This window comes from Sycon ciliatum, chromosome 1, assembly GCF_964019385.1.
Source record: "Sycon ciliatum chromosome 1, ocSycCili1.1, whole genome shotgun sequence".
NCBI lineage: Eukaryota > Metazoa > Porifera > Calcarea > Leucosolenida > Sycettidae > Sycon > Sycon ciliatum.
This window is the reverse complement of record NC_088643.1, coordinates 94,950,700-94,963,747: the sequence shown is the minus strand read 5'-3', so window position 1 is coordinate 94,963,747 and position 13,048 is coordinate 94,950,700. Positions and strand designations below refer to the sequence as shown.

Sequence of the window (13,048 nt, the reverse complement as noted above, 5' to 3'; positions counted from 1 at the left end):
CTTCACAAGTATACTTTCAAGCCTTCTCATCAGGTGAAATACAGGCAAGGGAAAAGGAACAGGAACAGTGGATTAAATACAGTAAGAAGGTGGCAAAACAGCGCAAAAAAGAAAGAAAGAAAGAAGATAGCTAAAGTAAACAGCGAAAATTGCAATAATGACACAAAGGTGCAAATGTACTACTCCCTGATATAAAGTATAATCAAGAGTTCATAACCCCCATGGGGGTTATGAACTCTTGCAGTCTTGGTAAATGTAGGGGGTTATGTATTGGAACTAGACTAGTCTGCTAGTCTCTGCTCTTGCTACACAGATCGGGGGAATCCCCAAGCACTTTTTGTTCCACCACGTGCAGCCGCAAAAAATGTGCGAAAACTTCAAAAGGAAAAGTCAAAAAATCATCATAATAATCAGTGTTCGAGAAGAGTGATATAAAACGTCAAGAATACCCCCGGCCCCCAGGCCCAGCCCCCTTGCCCTTGGCAAGCTTGGTCGAATGAAGTCAAGAGTACATGCTGTAGGTCTGATTTTGCCTTGTATTCAACCCATCTGTTTCTCAAGTTGACCATCGACGGTGGTGTACATACAGTGGCGACCATGGATTTTATTTCCAAGAGTCTCGTTTCTCCAAGCACGGCGTTATGTTCCGTTTCAAACTGGGTGATATCAGGTAAACAGAAAAAATATAAAATAGTCTACATGTATTAGATTACAAATAATCTACGTGGAGAAAAAAGTATAATAATAGCTATGAAAAGTATGAATGCCGCAGACATCACCACGCAACATGACAATTTGTTCAAGGTTTTAGATTGTGTGTTTCCAGAATCGATTTTCAAGCTCCGATCATCAGTGGAAATACGGAACTAAAGTGATCAAGGGAAAAACAAAGGTTAAAATCCAAAGAAGTGTGACACATGACGCGTAAGTATTACAAAAAGTGAGGGCTAAGATAAAGAGTAAGTGTGACAAATGGGCATGAACAGTGCAGAAACAACTCATGAACACGGGGTGCAAACTCACGAAAATAACCTAAGTGCTACTACATGTTCTTTTTGCTTACACAAATCGGGCTTATGCGTACGAATACACACAGCTTCAAGGACCTTTAACTGCTGGACATAACGGGCACGACACAGTACAGCTCGATAGGCCTCTGCGGCCTTTGGACAATCCTTAAATAAAAATCAATCAATCAATCAGAGAAGTGGGAATCATCATACACACTCAAACAATCGGGACGAGATAACAAATGTAACTAATAATATCTCTATAATAATAGAGATAACAAATGCATTTGTTATCTCGTCCCGATTGTTTGAGTGTGTATGATGATTCCCACTTCTCTGTACTGTGTCGTGCCCGTTATGTCCAGCAGTTGAAGGTCCTTGAAGCTGTTTGTATTCGCACGCATAAGCCCGATTTGTGTAAGCAAAAAGAACATGTTTTAGCACTTAGGTTATTTTCGTGAGTTTGCACCCCGTGTTCATGAGTTGTTTCTGCACTGTTCATGCCCATTTGTCACACTTACTCTTTATCTTAGCCCTCACTTTTTGTAATACTTACGCGTCATGTGTCACACTTCTTTGGATTTTTAACCTTTGTTTTTCCCTTGATCACTTTAGTTCCGTATTTCCACTGATGATCGGAGCTTGAAAATCGATTCTGGAAACACACAATCTAAAACCTTGAACAAATTGTCATGTTGCGTGGTGATGTCTGCGGCATTCATACTTTTCATAGCTATTATGTATTAGATTGGTAGTATTTGAAAGGATTGGGAGAATTTCAGATTTAAGTTCACTTCCCTGACGGTTTACATTGAAAATGATACAGTGAAGTAAATTGATAGATACGTGACTGCACTGTATACCTTTTATCCGTGGAGGGGAGCGCAGTTTGCTAGTCACATCTGCATCCAGCATGAGCATCTGTTTGCACGGTCATTGATAGTCAGAGTGTGAGGTTGTATGGAATAGTCAATACGTATATACAGACTCCACACAAGGAGTGAAACATGTACAGCACAGTGAACACAGACTCGCGACAATAAAACATTGGTCGGCAGCAAAATTTGTGGAATTACACTCGTACTTCGTTTATCCGTGCGGTCCGGGACCGCCCACTGCCCGTAACTGTGAAGTGACTGTAACTCCGAATCACATACATTTTGATGGGAAAGGCCATAGGTATGGCATGTGACATCACTATTTTCATACAAAGTGACAAAAGAGTGTATCTCCACTGAAACTCGCCCAAACGGGTGTCCGGTAGACCGAAGTGCCCGTAACTTCGGGGTCCGCGATAACCGAGGTATGAGTGTACCTGATTCGGCCAGGAATCAGGATACTCCACTGTGCCCGTCACTACAGGTGCTAGTACTGTATTTAACTGCATGCAGTAGTCGTACTGCTAAGCTGATTATGACTTCTTCTGTTTTAAAGTCTGAAAGCCTCTTCTACGGGCAAAATAAACATGAATTCTTGAGGTAAAGGAAATTACTACCGGTATACTTACATTGTATAAGTCATGCTCAACTGAAGATCACGTCCAAAATGTGGAGAACTACAGTCACATGAATGTGCCATGCAGGATGTCCAAGGTTAGCCAGGCAAGCAGCACTCTGAGACCATCAGCGATGCGGAGCCCGTCGACGCTACAGTGTGAGGGCAACCGCGGTGGCCTCTGGGGCACGCAATGGCCGAGCGAATCAGCGCAAAGCCAAGCCGACACCTGATATAAGCCATCATGACAGAATACAGCTCCTTCCGCTTCTCGCAAAGCGTAGTGGCGAGGCGCTTGTAAAGAGCACTAGCGGCCTTTCCCTGCCCTCCAGTGGTGCTGAACACGAGTGGTACAAACACCGCATGTGCAACCTCCCGCACACGCTCCTCATAGTGTCGGCGTTTCTCACCTTCATGCTTGGCATATGTAGCGAAGAGGGAGGGGGCCTGATTTGAGCTAGCCAAAGGGTTGAACACCCGAACATCAAAATAGGTTCGCTCAAACTGGCCACCCCACACTCCGCTGGCTGCACCATCAAGGCGAGTGCCGTCCTCCCAGATTGCGGTGCAGTGGCGAAACCACTCTCCAGACAGCGGCTGGAGACCTGGCTTCACCACAACGTTGTGGGCTACCTCATCCAGGAGCCTAGCAGTGACGTCTCGCAGCTCGTTCTGCCAAATTGCAGGATAACCTCCTGTCGGGCAGGATAAGGCGTGTTGTAGCGAGAATGCCATGCCACAGGTACACTGCTGAGGCAGATGTGGCGGTGTCCAACCATAGCGGACAAAGATGCCGTCGCGAAAGGCCTGCTTGTGCAGAATCAGGCCATGACGCTTGATTGGGCGGCATGTCAGCCAGCTGGATGATCCCTTTTCGGCAGCAAGGTCGAGGGTGCGCTTCAGGCAGGGGTCACATCGTTGGCCGGCACCCTGCGCCAACTGCCCATCAGCCATCCTGGCAGAGCTGGCAGGTGGTCAGCTTTCACGCGTAATGTTAAGTGTCACAAGAGCACAGCACCACCTGGGCCCCTTCATGGCCGTGTTTTTAGAGTCGGTGCGGGTGAGCGAGTCCCTACTGTAGGTCATAGTGCAGCACGTACATTGTACGCACGTGCATGTTGTACAGTCAATCTGTACTCGTTTCGCCTTCGTGTGTCAGCGAGCCCCACAAACAAATAGTGGGTTTGTGTGGTGGTAGTACCAGTCCATGTATGACCTGTGTACGCTTGAGTTGGGTGCAGAACCACCATGTATTGTGTGCAACTCTAGCATACATGTACTAGTACTGATGCAAGATCACATACTTGAGTGGCCACTAGTGCAGGTACAGTGTAGTAGGGGTACATAATCAGTGTTGGAAACTTGACACTGTATATGGGCACAGTACCATCCAGGTACATTGCCGTTCTGGTGCTGTGCACGCATGGCAGAATATTTACGCTGTCCCTCATAATGTCATGTCTATTCTGCAGGCAATGGGTCGTTCGTGTCAGTATACTCGGTCTCTTCAGCCACCCGTTTATATGGCATGGAAGCTTTGCCACGCTGTCGGATCCACGGCATTCGAAAAGGTACACGCTGTGGAGCTTTGAATCTCTTCTTCTTTTCTTTCCGCACTCAGGCACCTAAGTCCCTGCATGTTCCCGGCTATGCCATACTATGCTATCCAGCTCTGCGCTGTGCACTGTGCAATGCAACTTCTAAAAGAAAATGGCTGGTCATGTACATGATTGATGTACAAACTCGCGTATGAGGCATGGTGCTTCACATAGGTAGTGAGTGGCAGGAAGAGTACCATGATGTACTTTTATACTCTTGTCTTGAGTGTTTGGTGGCCGATCATGCCATGTGACTAGTGACTTGGCTATGCATGTGACTTATTACATGACCCATTAATACCGGTACCCGCTCCGTAGTGGGTGCACAGGTACATGTACCAGTATTTGGAGTGCAGATATCGAAGACTGTTTGTTGCAGAGTATCCCCACGACTTGGATGAGGGTACCCAAGCACTGAGGCAGCTTCCGCACACACAATGGCAGTTCATCCGAATATTCTGCTCAAAATATGTGAATAGGATTTGCAGATCACTTGCCCCCATTCTTATTTCAGTTTCACTGGTTCTTTTTGTCAAAGGAAAAATGAGTGATGATGGTACTTGGCCCATCCTCGTTTTTGGTCAACGATCATGGAGAGTGTTTACAGCGACAGTGTGTACAGATCGCCAGGAGTTTCAGTAAGTGGTGGTATGAAGGCATGAAGTAGCTGTGTGTAGATGTCTGTCGTGTATACTAGCCATGGGAGTTGACGCATTATTGATGTTCGGCTCTACGTTACGGAAACGCGACTTGATCACTCTTCGAAGCCCGGTCCCGTAACAGGAGAAACCTGTTCTGCCCTGCAGTCACACAAAGAAATCGCGTGGCATGTTTACTGGGAATTTCCCGTTCCAAGTTTGGCAGTTTTCTCCCTTGTTTGAACGATACCCAACAGATCTGTACACATTTTCTTTGCGTGGTGACTAGCCACTTCAGCGAAGCCACCATCAGCGCAGAAAAGTAAGGCGCTGTCATTTTCAGCACAAAAAAGTGCAAAAGTACAAAAAGTACACTTTTTTAAGTGCTCATGGACTCCATTGCAGTCATGTACACATAAGGGTCCCTCAACTCAAACACTCCAAACACGGTCTCTTTGCTGCATACGCCACTTGAAATGTTCACCAAATTGTCGAGCCTGGCCCATCATCATGGTGAAACAGAAGCTAATGCCAACTAACAACGAATTGAGAATTGAAATTTGAGTAAAGTGATAATGAAGCAAATTGTGCAGTCATAACAGTGTAAAAGATAAATGTACTTTGAAGTACTCACTTCCAAAGCGTTTTCGCGTGACACTCATCAGTGGAAAGTCGTCGCTAAATTAGGAATAACCCAAACAATCAATATAATTTATAGCCAAAAACATTTTGGCTATAAGTGATTGTTTTGGTTATTCCTAATTTAGTGACGACTTTCCACTGATGAGTGTCACGTGAAAACGTTTTGGAACGTTTCCAGCCCATTTTTAGCAAGCAGCGGAGTAATAAAAAAGCACCCCCTGACAGAAACTTCCTTCGCGTATGCAATTCCCTAGTATGATCATGGCAGATATTCGGATTGCGCGCGTGCTATCCTTCGTTGTACGTAGTACGAAACTTACCTGAGACACGCGATGTGAGTTTTCGCTATCGAAGACCCTATATGCAGAGTTGCACACTCTTGGGAGCTTATTTACTCTTGATACTAGTATTTGAACGGTAAATTTACTCTTGATACTAGTATTTGAACGGTAAATGGTATACTAAAATAATGGTAAGAGATGTGCCTATGTTCATATACTAAATAATGATTGTTGGATACATTGTTGGATACATTGTTGGATACATTGTTGGATACATTGTTGGATACATTGTTGGATACATTGTTGGATACATTGTTGGATACATCGTTGGATACATTGTTGGATACATTGTTGGATACATTGTTGGATACATTGTTGGATACATTGTTGGATACATTGTTGGACACATTGTTGGACACATTGTTGGACACATTGTTGGACACATTGTTGGACACATTGTTGGACACATTGTTGGATACATTGTTGGATACATTGTTGGATACATTCTCGGATACATTGTCGGATACATTGTTGGATACATTGTTGGATACATTGTTGGATACATTGTTGGATACATTGTTGGATACATTGTTGGATACATTGTTGGATACATTGTTGGATACATTGTTGGATACATTGTTGGATACATTGTTGGATACATTGTTGGATACAATGTTGGATACATTGTTGGATACATTGTTGGATACATTGTTGGATACATTGTTGGACACATTGTTGGACACATTGTTGGACACATTGTTGGACACATTGTTGGACACATTGTTGGACACATTGTTGGACACATTGTTGGATACATTGTTGGATACATTGTTGGATACATTGTTGGATACATTGGAACTTGGCTTGGAGGGTATACTAGTAGTCGGAATATACACGGAGATTTAAAACGTTGTACGCATGGGGAATAGATTTCGGTGATGCCCAATCATAAGGTTGCATCAATAAATATAATTTGCTTCGTGTAGTTTGTAGGAAAGAAAAGGACCAAGGATCTACAAGTCAGGGGCCGTCCATTTCACACGAAATAAAAAAAGTTTCGTTTATGGGTGTGTGGGTCGAGGAAAGTTTGTTTTGAAAAATATTGATAGCTGAAACACCAATCAATTTTAGCTATCAAAATAATCACTATACATGTAGTTTGGTGCTGAGACAGTGTGCTGGCGTATTTGCCGCTGAGATATTCGGCGCTTATCTGCTGGCGCTGAAATATTTTGGAGCTCTAAAATACCGGCGCTGGGCCTGGGGCAGGCTGTGTGCAGTCCTGCTGCACATGCCCCTTCCCTCTGCACCGCCAACAGGCCAGCTCCTTGAACATGGTGGTTTCGGTGCCGCCGGTATGGTCTGGGTGCGAGTAGCCGCTCCGAGCCCAACCCCGGCGGGGCGGCCTCCTGGAAAGGGCTTACTATTGCTCCAGAACAATTGGAGTGTGAGGGGTGTGCGTGGGTAAGGCAGGGTGTGTATGTGCGTGCGAATCAGACACGAATGCATTAGAAATAACAGGAGTGTGAGGTGTGTGCGTGGATAAGGCAGGATACAGACTAGCCGGGGCCTCACTGGCCGGCGCGCGCCCCGCACCGGGTGGCGACGTGGCCGGGAGCTTCAGACGTGGCGAAATCTGCAGTTAAGAAATTACACCGCCCCTTGTACAGCTCGCACGCTGGCTGGGTCGTGCCGGGCTTGCGCTGATCCCGGGAGGTGCAAGTGGTGGCGGTGTGGCCGAGCCGTTTGCAGAGCGGGCAGAGAATGAGCGCCTGGCCTGTGAAGCAGCGGGTGTAAAGGTCCTGGTCAACCACATCCCACTGCATGCTGGGGCTGTGGGCGAGTTTCCGACGGAACTCCTCGTCGTATTGGCACACCGACAATCACCGATAGCGTTTCGCCGCTTGTATGATGCGCAGCTGATACGTGATTAGCGACACCGCCTTTGCGGGTTGGGTGTCGCAAATCAGTGCACAATACACGGACCACGCCTCCAGCCAAACGGGCAGGCTCTCAAGCTTGCGGCGGGGTGGCAGGGACGGGGAGAGCACTAGGCCCCTCCTTGGCCTCCACCCTGGCCCTTCTCATTCTGCGCTCATCGTCTGTATCCGAGCCGCACTCCACTTTCCCATCATAGACGTTGGCGGCCGACCATCCTTCGGCGTCCACGAAGAGCAACAACTTAATACGCCGTTGGAGGATGCTCTCATCTTCCTCAATGCTCCGTGCGATGTCTCTTTCCCCTTGTCGCTCTGCCTTCTGCCTTGCCTTGGCTAGAGGCTCCAACGCCTTGCTGAGCACATTAAACTGCTCCTTTTGGGCCTTTGCCTTCCACACTCTCTTTTTCGCCGCCGCCATCCTCTCGTCCTGTCTCTCCCTCTTCATCTGCTCACTCTCCTTGCTCTTCTTGCTGTTTCTCCTCTTGCTACTTCTACTCTTGCCACTTCTCCTGCTCCTGCTCCTCTCTGACTCACTCTCACTCACACTGCTACTCCTACTCTCTCTTTCCTCTTACGACTCTCCGTCTTCTCCAACTTCCTCTCCAACGTCTCCAATCTCACAGCCATCTCTCTCATCCTCCTACTCTCCTCATCATACCCTTCACTCTCACTACCACTACCACTCGGCGACACACTTCTCGACCTCCACACTCTTCTCACTAACCAAACCAACTTTCAAAATAAATTTCCGAACTCTCACTCCACTCTACGCACAAAGACAAAAGAGGCCGACCCTGCACTCGTCACCTTTTATCCCACACGGTGCTCCCTCACACCCGTTCCCGGGTGGACAGAGAACACTACTTCTCTGCTAATTCTTATACTGTGACGTCAACCTCAGAGAAGTGACATTTTTCACGCGGAGCGGAACCTCACTATTGCTCACAGAAACAGGGGCGCTTCTCATTGTGCTGTGCTGTGGAAAACAATGTGCATATGGCTTGGCTAATGTTGCCAGGAGAATGTGTTCGTAATGTGTGTGTGTGTGTGTGTGTGTGTGTGTGTGTGTGTGTGTGTGTGTGTGTGTGTGTGTGTGTGTGTGTGTGTGTGTGTGTGTGTGTGTGTGTGTGTGTGTGTGTGTGTGTGTGTGTGTGTGTGTGTGTGTGTGTGTGTGTGTGTGTGTGTGTGTGTGTGTGTGTGTGTGTGTGTGTGTGTGTGTGTGTGTGTGTGTGTGTGTGTGTGTGTGTGTGTGTGTGTGTGTGTGTGTGTGTGTGTGTGTGTGTGTGTGTGTGTGTGTGTGTGTGTGTGTGTGTGTGTGTGTGTGTGTGTGTGTGTGTGTGTGTGTGTGTGTGTGTGTGTGTGTGTGTGTGTGTGTGTGTGTGTGTGTGTGTGTGTGTGTGTGTGTGTGTGTGTGTGTGTGTGTGTGTGTGTGTGTGTGTGTGTGTGTGTGTGTGTGTGTGTGTGTGTGTGTGTGTGTGTGTGTGTGTGTGTGTGTGTGTGTGTGTGTGTGTGTGTGTGTGTGTGTGTGTGTGTGTGTGTGTGTGTGTGTGTGTGTGTGTGTGTGTGTGTGTGTGTGTGTGTGTGTGTGTGTGTGTGTGTGTGTGTGTGTGTGTGTGTGTGTGTGTGTGTGTGTGTGTGTGTGTGTGTGTGTGTGTGTGTGTGTGTGTGTGTGTGTGTGTGTGTGTGTGTGTGTGTGTGTGTGTGTGTGTGTGTGTGTGTGTGTGTGTGTGTGTGTGTGTGTGTGTGTGTGTGTGTGTGTGTGTGTGTGTGTGTGTGTGTGTGTGTGTGTGTGTGTGTGTGTGTGTGTGTGTGTGTGTGTGTGTGTGTGTGTGTGTGTGTGTGTGTGTGTGTGTGTGTGTGTGTGTGTGTGTGTGTGTGTGTGTGTGTGTGTGTGTGTGTGTGTGTGTGTGTGTGTGTGTGTGTGTGTGTGTGTGTGTGTGTGTGTGTGTGTGTGTGTGTGTGTGTGTGTGTGTGTGTGTGTGTGTGTGTGTGTGTGTGTGTGTGTGTGTGTGTGTGTGTGTGTGTGTGTGTGTGTGTGTGTGTGTGTGTGTGTGTGTGTGTGTGTGTGTGTGTGTGTGTGTGTGTGTGTGTGTGTGTGTGTGTGTGTGTGTGTGTGTGTGTGTGTGTGTGTGTGTGTGTGTGTGTGTGTGTGTGTGTGTGTGTGTGTGTGTGTGTGTGTGTGTGTGTGTGTGTGTGTGTGTGTGTGTGTGTGTGTGTGTGTGTGTGTGTGTGTGTGTGTGTGTGTGTGTGTGTGTGTGTGTGTGTGTGTGTGTGTGTGTGTGTGTGTGTGTGTGTGTGTGTGTGTGTGTGTGTGTGTGTGTGTGTGTGTGTGTGTGTGTGTGTGTGTGTGTGTGTGTGTGTGTGTGTGTGTGTGTGTGTGTGTGTGTGTGTGTGTGTGTGTGTGTGTGTGTGTGTGTGTGTGTGTGTGTGTGTGTGTGTGTGTGTGTGTGTGTGTGTGTGTGTGTGTGTGTGTGTGTGTGTGTGTGTGTGTGTGTGTGTGTGTGTGTGTGTGTGTGTGTGTGTGTGTGTGTGTGTGTGTGTGTGTGTGTGTGTGTGTGTGTGTGTGTGTGTGTGTGTGTGTGTGTGTGTGTGTGTGTGTGTGTGTGTGTGTGTGTGTGTGTGTGTGTGTGTGTGTGTGTGTGTGTGTGTGTGTGTGTGTGTGTGTGTGTGTGTGTGCTATGCTGTGTGCTATGCTGTGTGCTGCATGTCTTTGCATGCATACCCGGTAATGCTTGTTGACAATTCCACCTGTTTATTTTCCTTTCTATTGTTGACTGGTCTACATGTTGCCTGTGATAGACTGCGGGCGGTAACAGGGTCACTGCACTGCACTGATTGGATTTTGGATTGTTGCTGGCTGACTGGAAATTCGGTGAGTGCTGGCTTTGATATGAATAATTTCTGAATCGTTGTTGGTATCAGCAAGAGTACATAAATACGATTTATGTACTCTTGCTATCAAGGTTAGTGTAGACACATCATATTGTATTCTGGTATTGGGTAACACGTTCTGCATAACTTTTTCTTTTAAATTGTACTAGTGATATGCCCATCTAATTCCTGCTCTTGCTTGTGTCAAGTTTGCCTTCATATACGTGTGCTGTGATGTGTCCCCGGTTGGTTGACAGAAGCTGGCCATTGCCACGGCCCACAATGCTGTAGAGATCTGGGAGGAGCAGCGGCTAGAGCAGCAGCAGGATGCCAGGCAATCCACGGGTGCTCTCGGCTCTTCTGAGCTGAGCGGCGACGCCAGTGCAGCATCTACCTATGTACATGTGCGCAGTGCACAGTGCAGCACCGTGTGCATACTGTATCCTTGTCTGATCATCTGATGTAGCTACTTCTTCTGTCATAGCAAGAGTTCATGTACACAGGAGACGAGGTGCTGCTCAGCGGGTCACGTTTGCGCCTTGCACCGGTGCACAGTCCAGTGGTCACAGGTCTGGGGCTGCACAGCGCACAGCGTGACATTGACTCGCATGATCAGATTTCATTGAGCAGAACTGTAGTATAGTGTCAGTGTCCTGTATGGTGTACGGGACATCACGTGTTCCAGATTCCAATACTGTCTCGTGACCGGTTTCTTTAGTTTGGTGACGGCGTCTTCTGGGGGTATGCACTGCTGCAAGTTTGATGGCAAAGACAATGTGAGAAAGTATGGATGTAGCGCAGTACATGCATGCGCACAGAACTCATACGCCGGATAGGCATGCATGCACCACACATACACACAGCAAGGCCAGAGAGGAAGTTCTGTTGCAACTCAGAGCTTCACGTTCACAACCATCAGAAAACAGTTGCAAGAGAACTTCCTCTCCTTGCTGTGTGTTCGCCAGGGCATAGAGCACTCTTGGAGCAGCGCACCAACCTACTCTTGTATACCCTATACTCATGTGCATGTACACAAAGCTGCCTCGTCCAGCCCTGTTTGTACATGTAGTTGTATATTATGGGTTGGCTATGCTCGTTCATGTATATCCCTTCAAAATGTCCACACGTACTTTCAATGCCTTCTCACCAGGTGGAATACAGGCAAAAAGAAATGTGCAAGGAGAATGAATTTCATACAACAGAGATGTGATAGAAAACAGTGCAAAGAAGAGTAGCCAGAAGCCACACTGTAAAATGCATAACCTCATACACATAGAGCTTGTTAGGTTTCTTCATATTTGCAACTTTTTTTCTCAATCCTTCAATGTATACTTGAAGTATGAGGTTACGCATTTTACCGTGCGGTTTCTGGCTACTCTTCTTTGCGCCGTTTTCTATCACATCTCTGTTGTATGAAGTTCATTGTGCTCATTCATTCAGTTTCTCTTCGCCTGTATCCCTCCTGATGAGGACGCATCAACACATCTTGTTGGCATTTTCAACAATGTTGCTTGTGAGAAGCCTAAACTTGTTTTGTCTTGATTGTGTGCTTGTATTCAAACGTACTTTAGTAGTATTTGGTGCGACCATCCTGTGAGGTAGAGCTGTTGCCTTGACTCTGGAAATCCTGTAGATATTCCTGCTTGCTATCTGGGTTGACGGAGAAGACTCTGATCGTGTATGCAGGCACTGTTTTCAATCAGGTTCTGGTGTGGCAGCCGTTTCAAGCAGAGTCAACGAGTGATGGGCTAGTGGATGTTCAGCATAGGCTATGCGGCCACGAGGTAGGTACAGTACTGTACACTGTACTGTGCTTAGTTAGATACATCCGTACTAGATAGGGGTGACCTTGACAAACTGGCTAGAGTGCTCCATTCTGGTGCTTACTGGTCAGCACAGCTGAGCCTTACCACATACAGGTACTGTTCACGATAATTCTACAGTTGAACTCCTTTTATTCGATTTGTTGAACGCCATTGTTGGACATTCTGACACAACGCAAGGCAACAACTACATTATGACTAGAGAGAGCTCGACTCAATAGAGCGATTATTTGAAGAGAGTTGAGAGAGAGATTTGAAGAGAGGCAACGCAATAGATAGGGCCTGGGTAGCTATGGCAAACATGGGTGCGCAAGTAGCTACCCAGGCCAACGGAACGAAAGGTGAGAATGACGTAGTACGGGTGCATGCAGGCCAGCTAGGGGAAAAGGGTATACTGTACGGGCGGAGGTACCTAACATACCTCCCCTGCGTAAGAAAAAAGAACCGCGGCCTCGCGGAAAATATCAAGAAATAAAGAAAAAATGACTGAGGAAGTAGAGAAAAAAACACAAAAAAGAAAGAGAGAAAGGTAGCTGACCTGCATGGCTTGAACGAGACGAGGTAGACATAGGCGAGACGAGGTTGACAGAGACGAGACGAGGTTGGCGTAGGAGAGACGAGGTTGACATGGACGAGACGAGGTTGACATGGACGAGACGAGGCTGACGACGAGTTCTGGAGCAGGGTCATGGGTCCGAGAGAAAAGCCGGGCGCCAATGTTGAACACCATTGTTGGACATTCTGACACAAC

At 47.1% G+C, this 13,048-nt stretch overlaps 1 protein-coding gene across 3 annotated transcripts in view; it reads left to right on the top strand.

Annotated features, from left to right (window-relative positions):
- The first annotated feature begins 432 nt into the window (after positions 1-432).
- LOC135806617 (tRNA (34-2'-O)-methyltransferase regulator WDR6-like) overlaps positions 433-13,048 on the top strand; it is a 36,632-nt gene continuing 24,016 nt past the window's right edge. For 2 of the 3 annotated variants that reach the window (XM_065320843.1, XM_065320842.1), the window contains exons 1-6: positions 433-670; positions 3,977-4,075; positions 4,641-4,740; positions 10,403-10,475; positions 10,732-10,913; positions 12,108-12,258. In XM_065320843.1, the coding sequence (XP_065176915.1) occupies positions 598-670; positions 3,977-4,075; positions 4,641-4,740; positions 10,403-10,475; positions 10,732-10,913; positions 12,108-12,258 (678 nt within the window). In that variant the 5' untranslated portion in view covers positions 433-597. The remainder of the gene's footprint in view (positions 671-3,976; positions 4,076-4,640; positions 4,741-10,402; positions 10,476-10,731; positions 10,914-12,107; positions 12,259-13,048) is intronic. The other variant, XM_065320844.1, reaches the window with a different exon arrangement.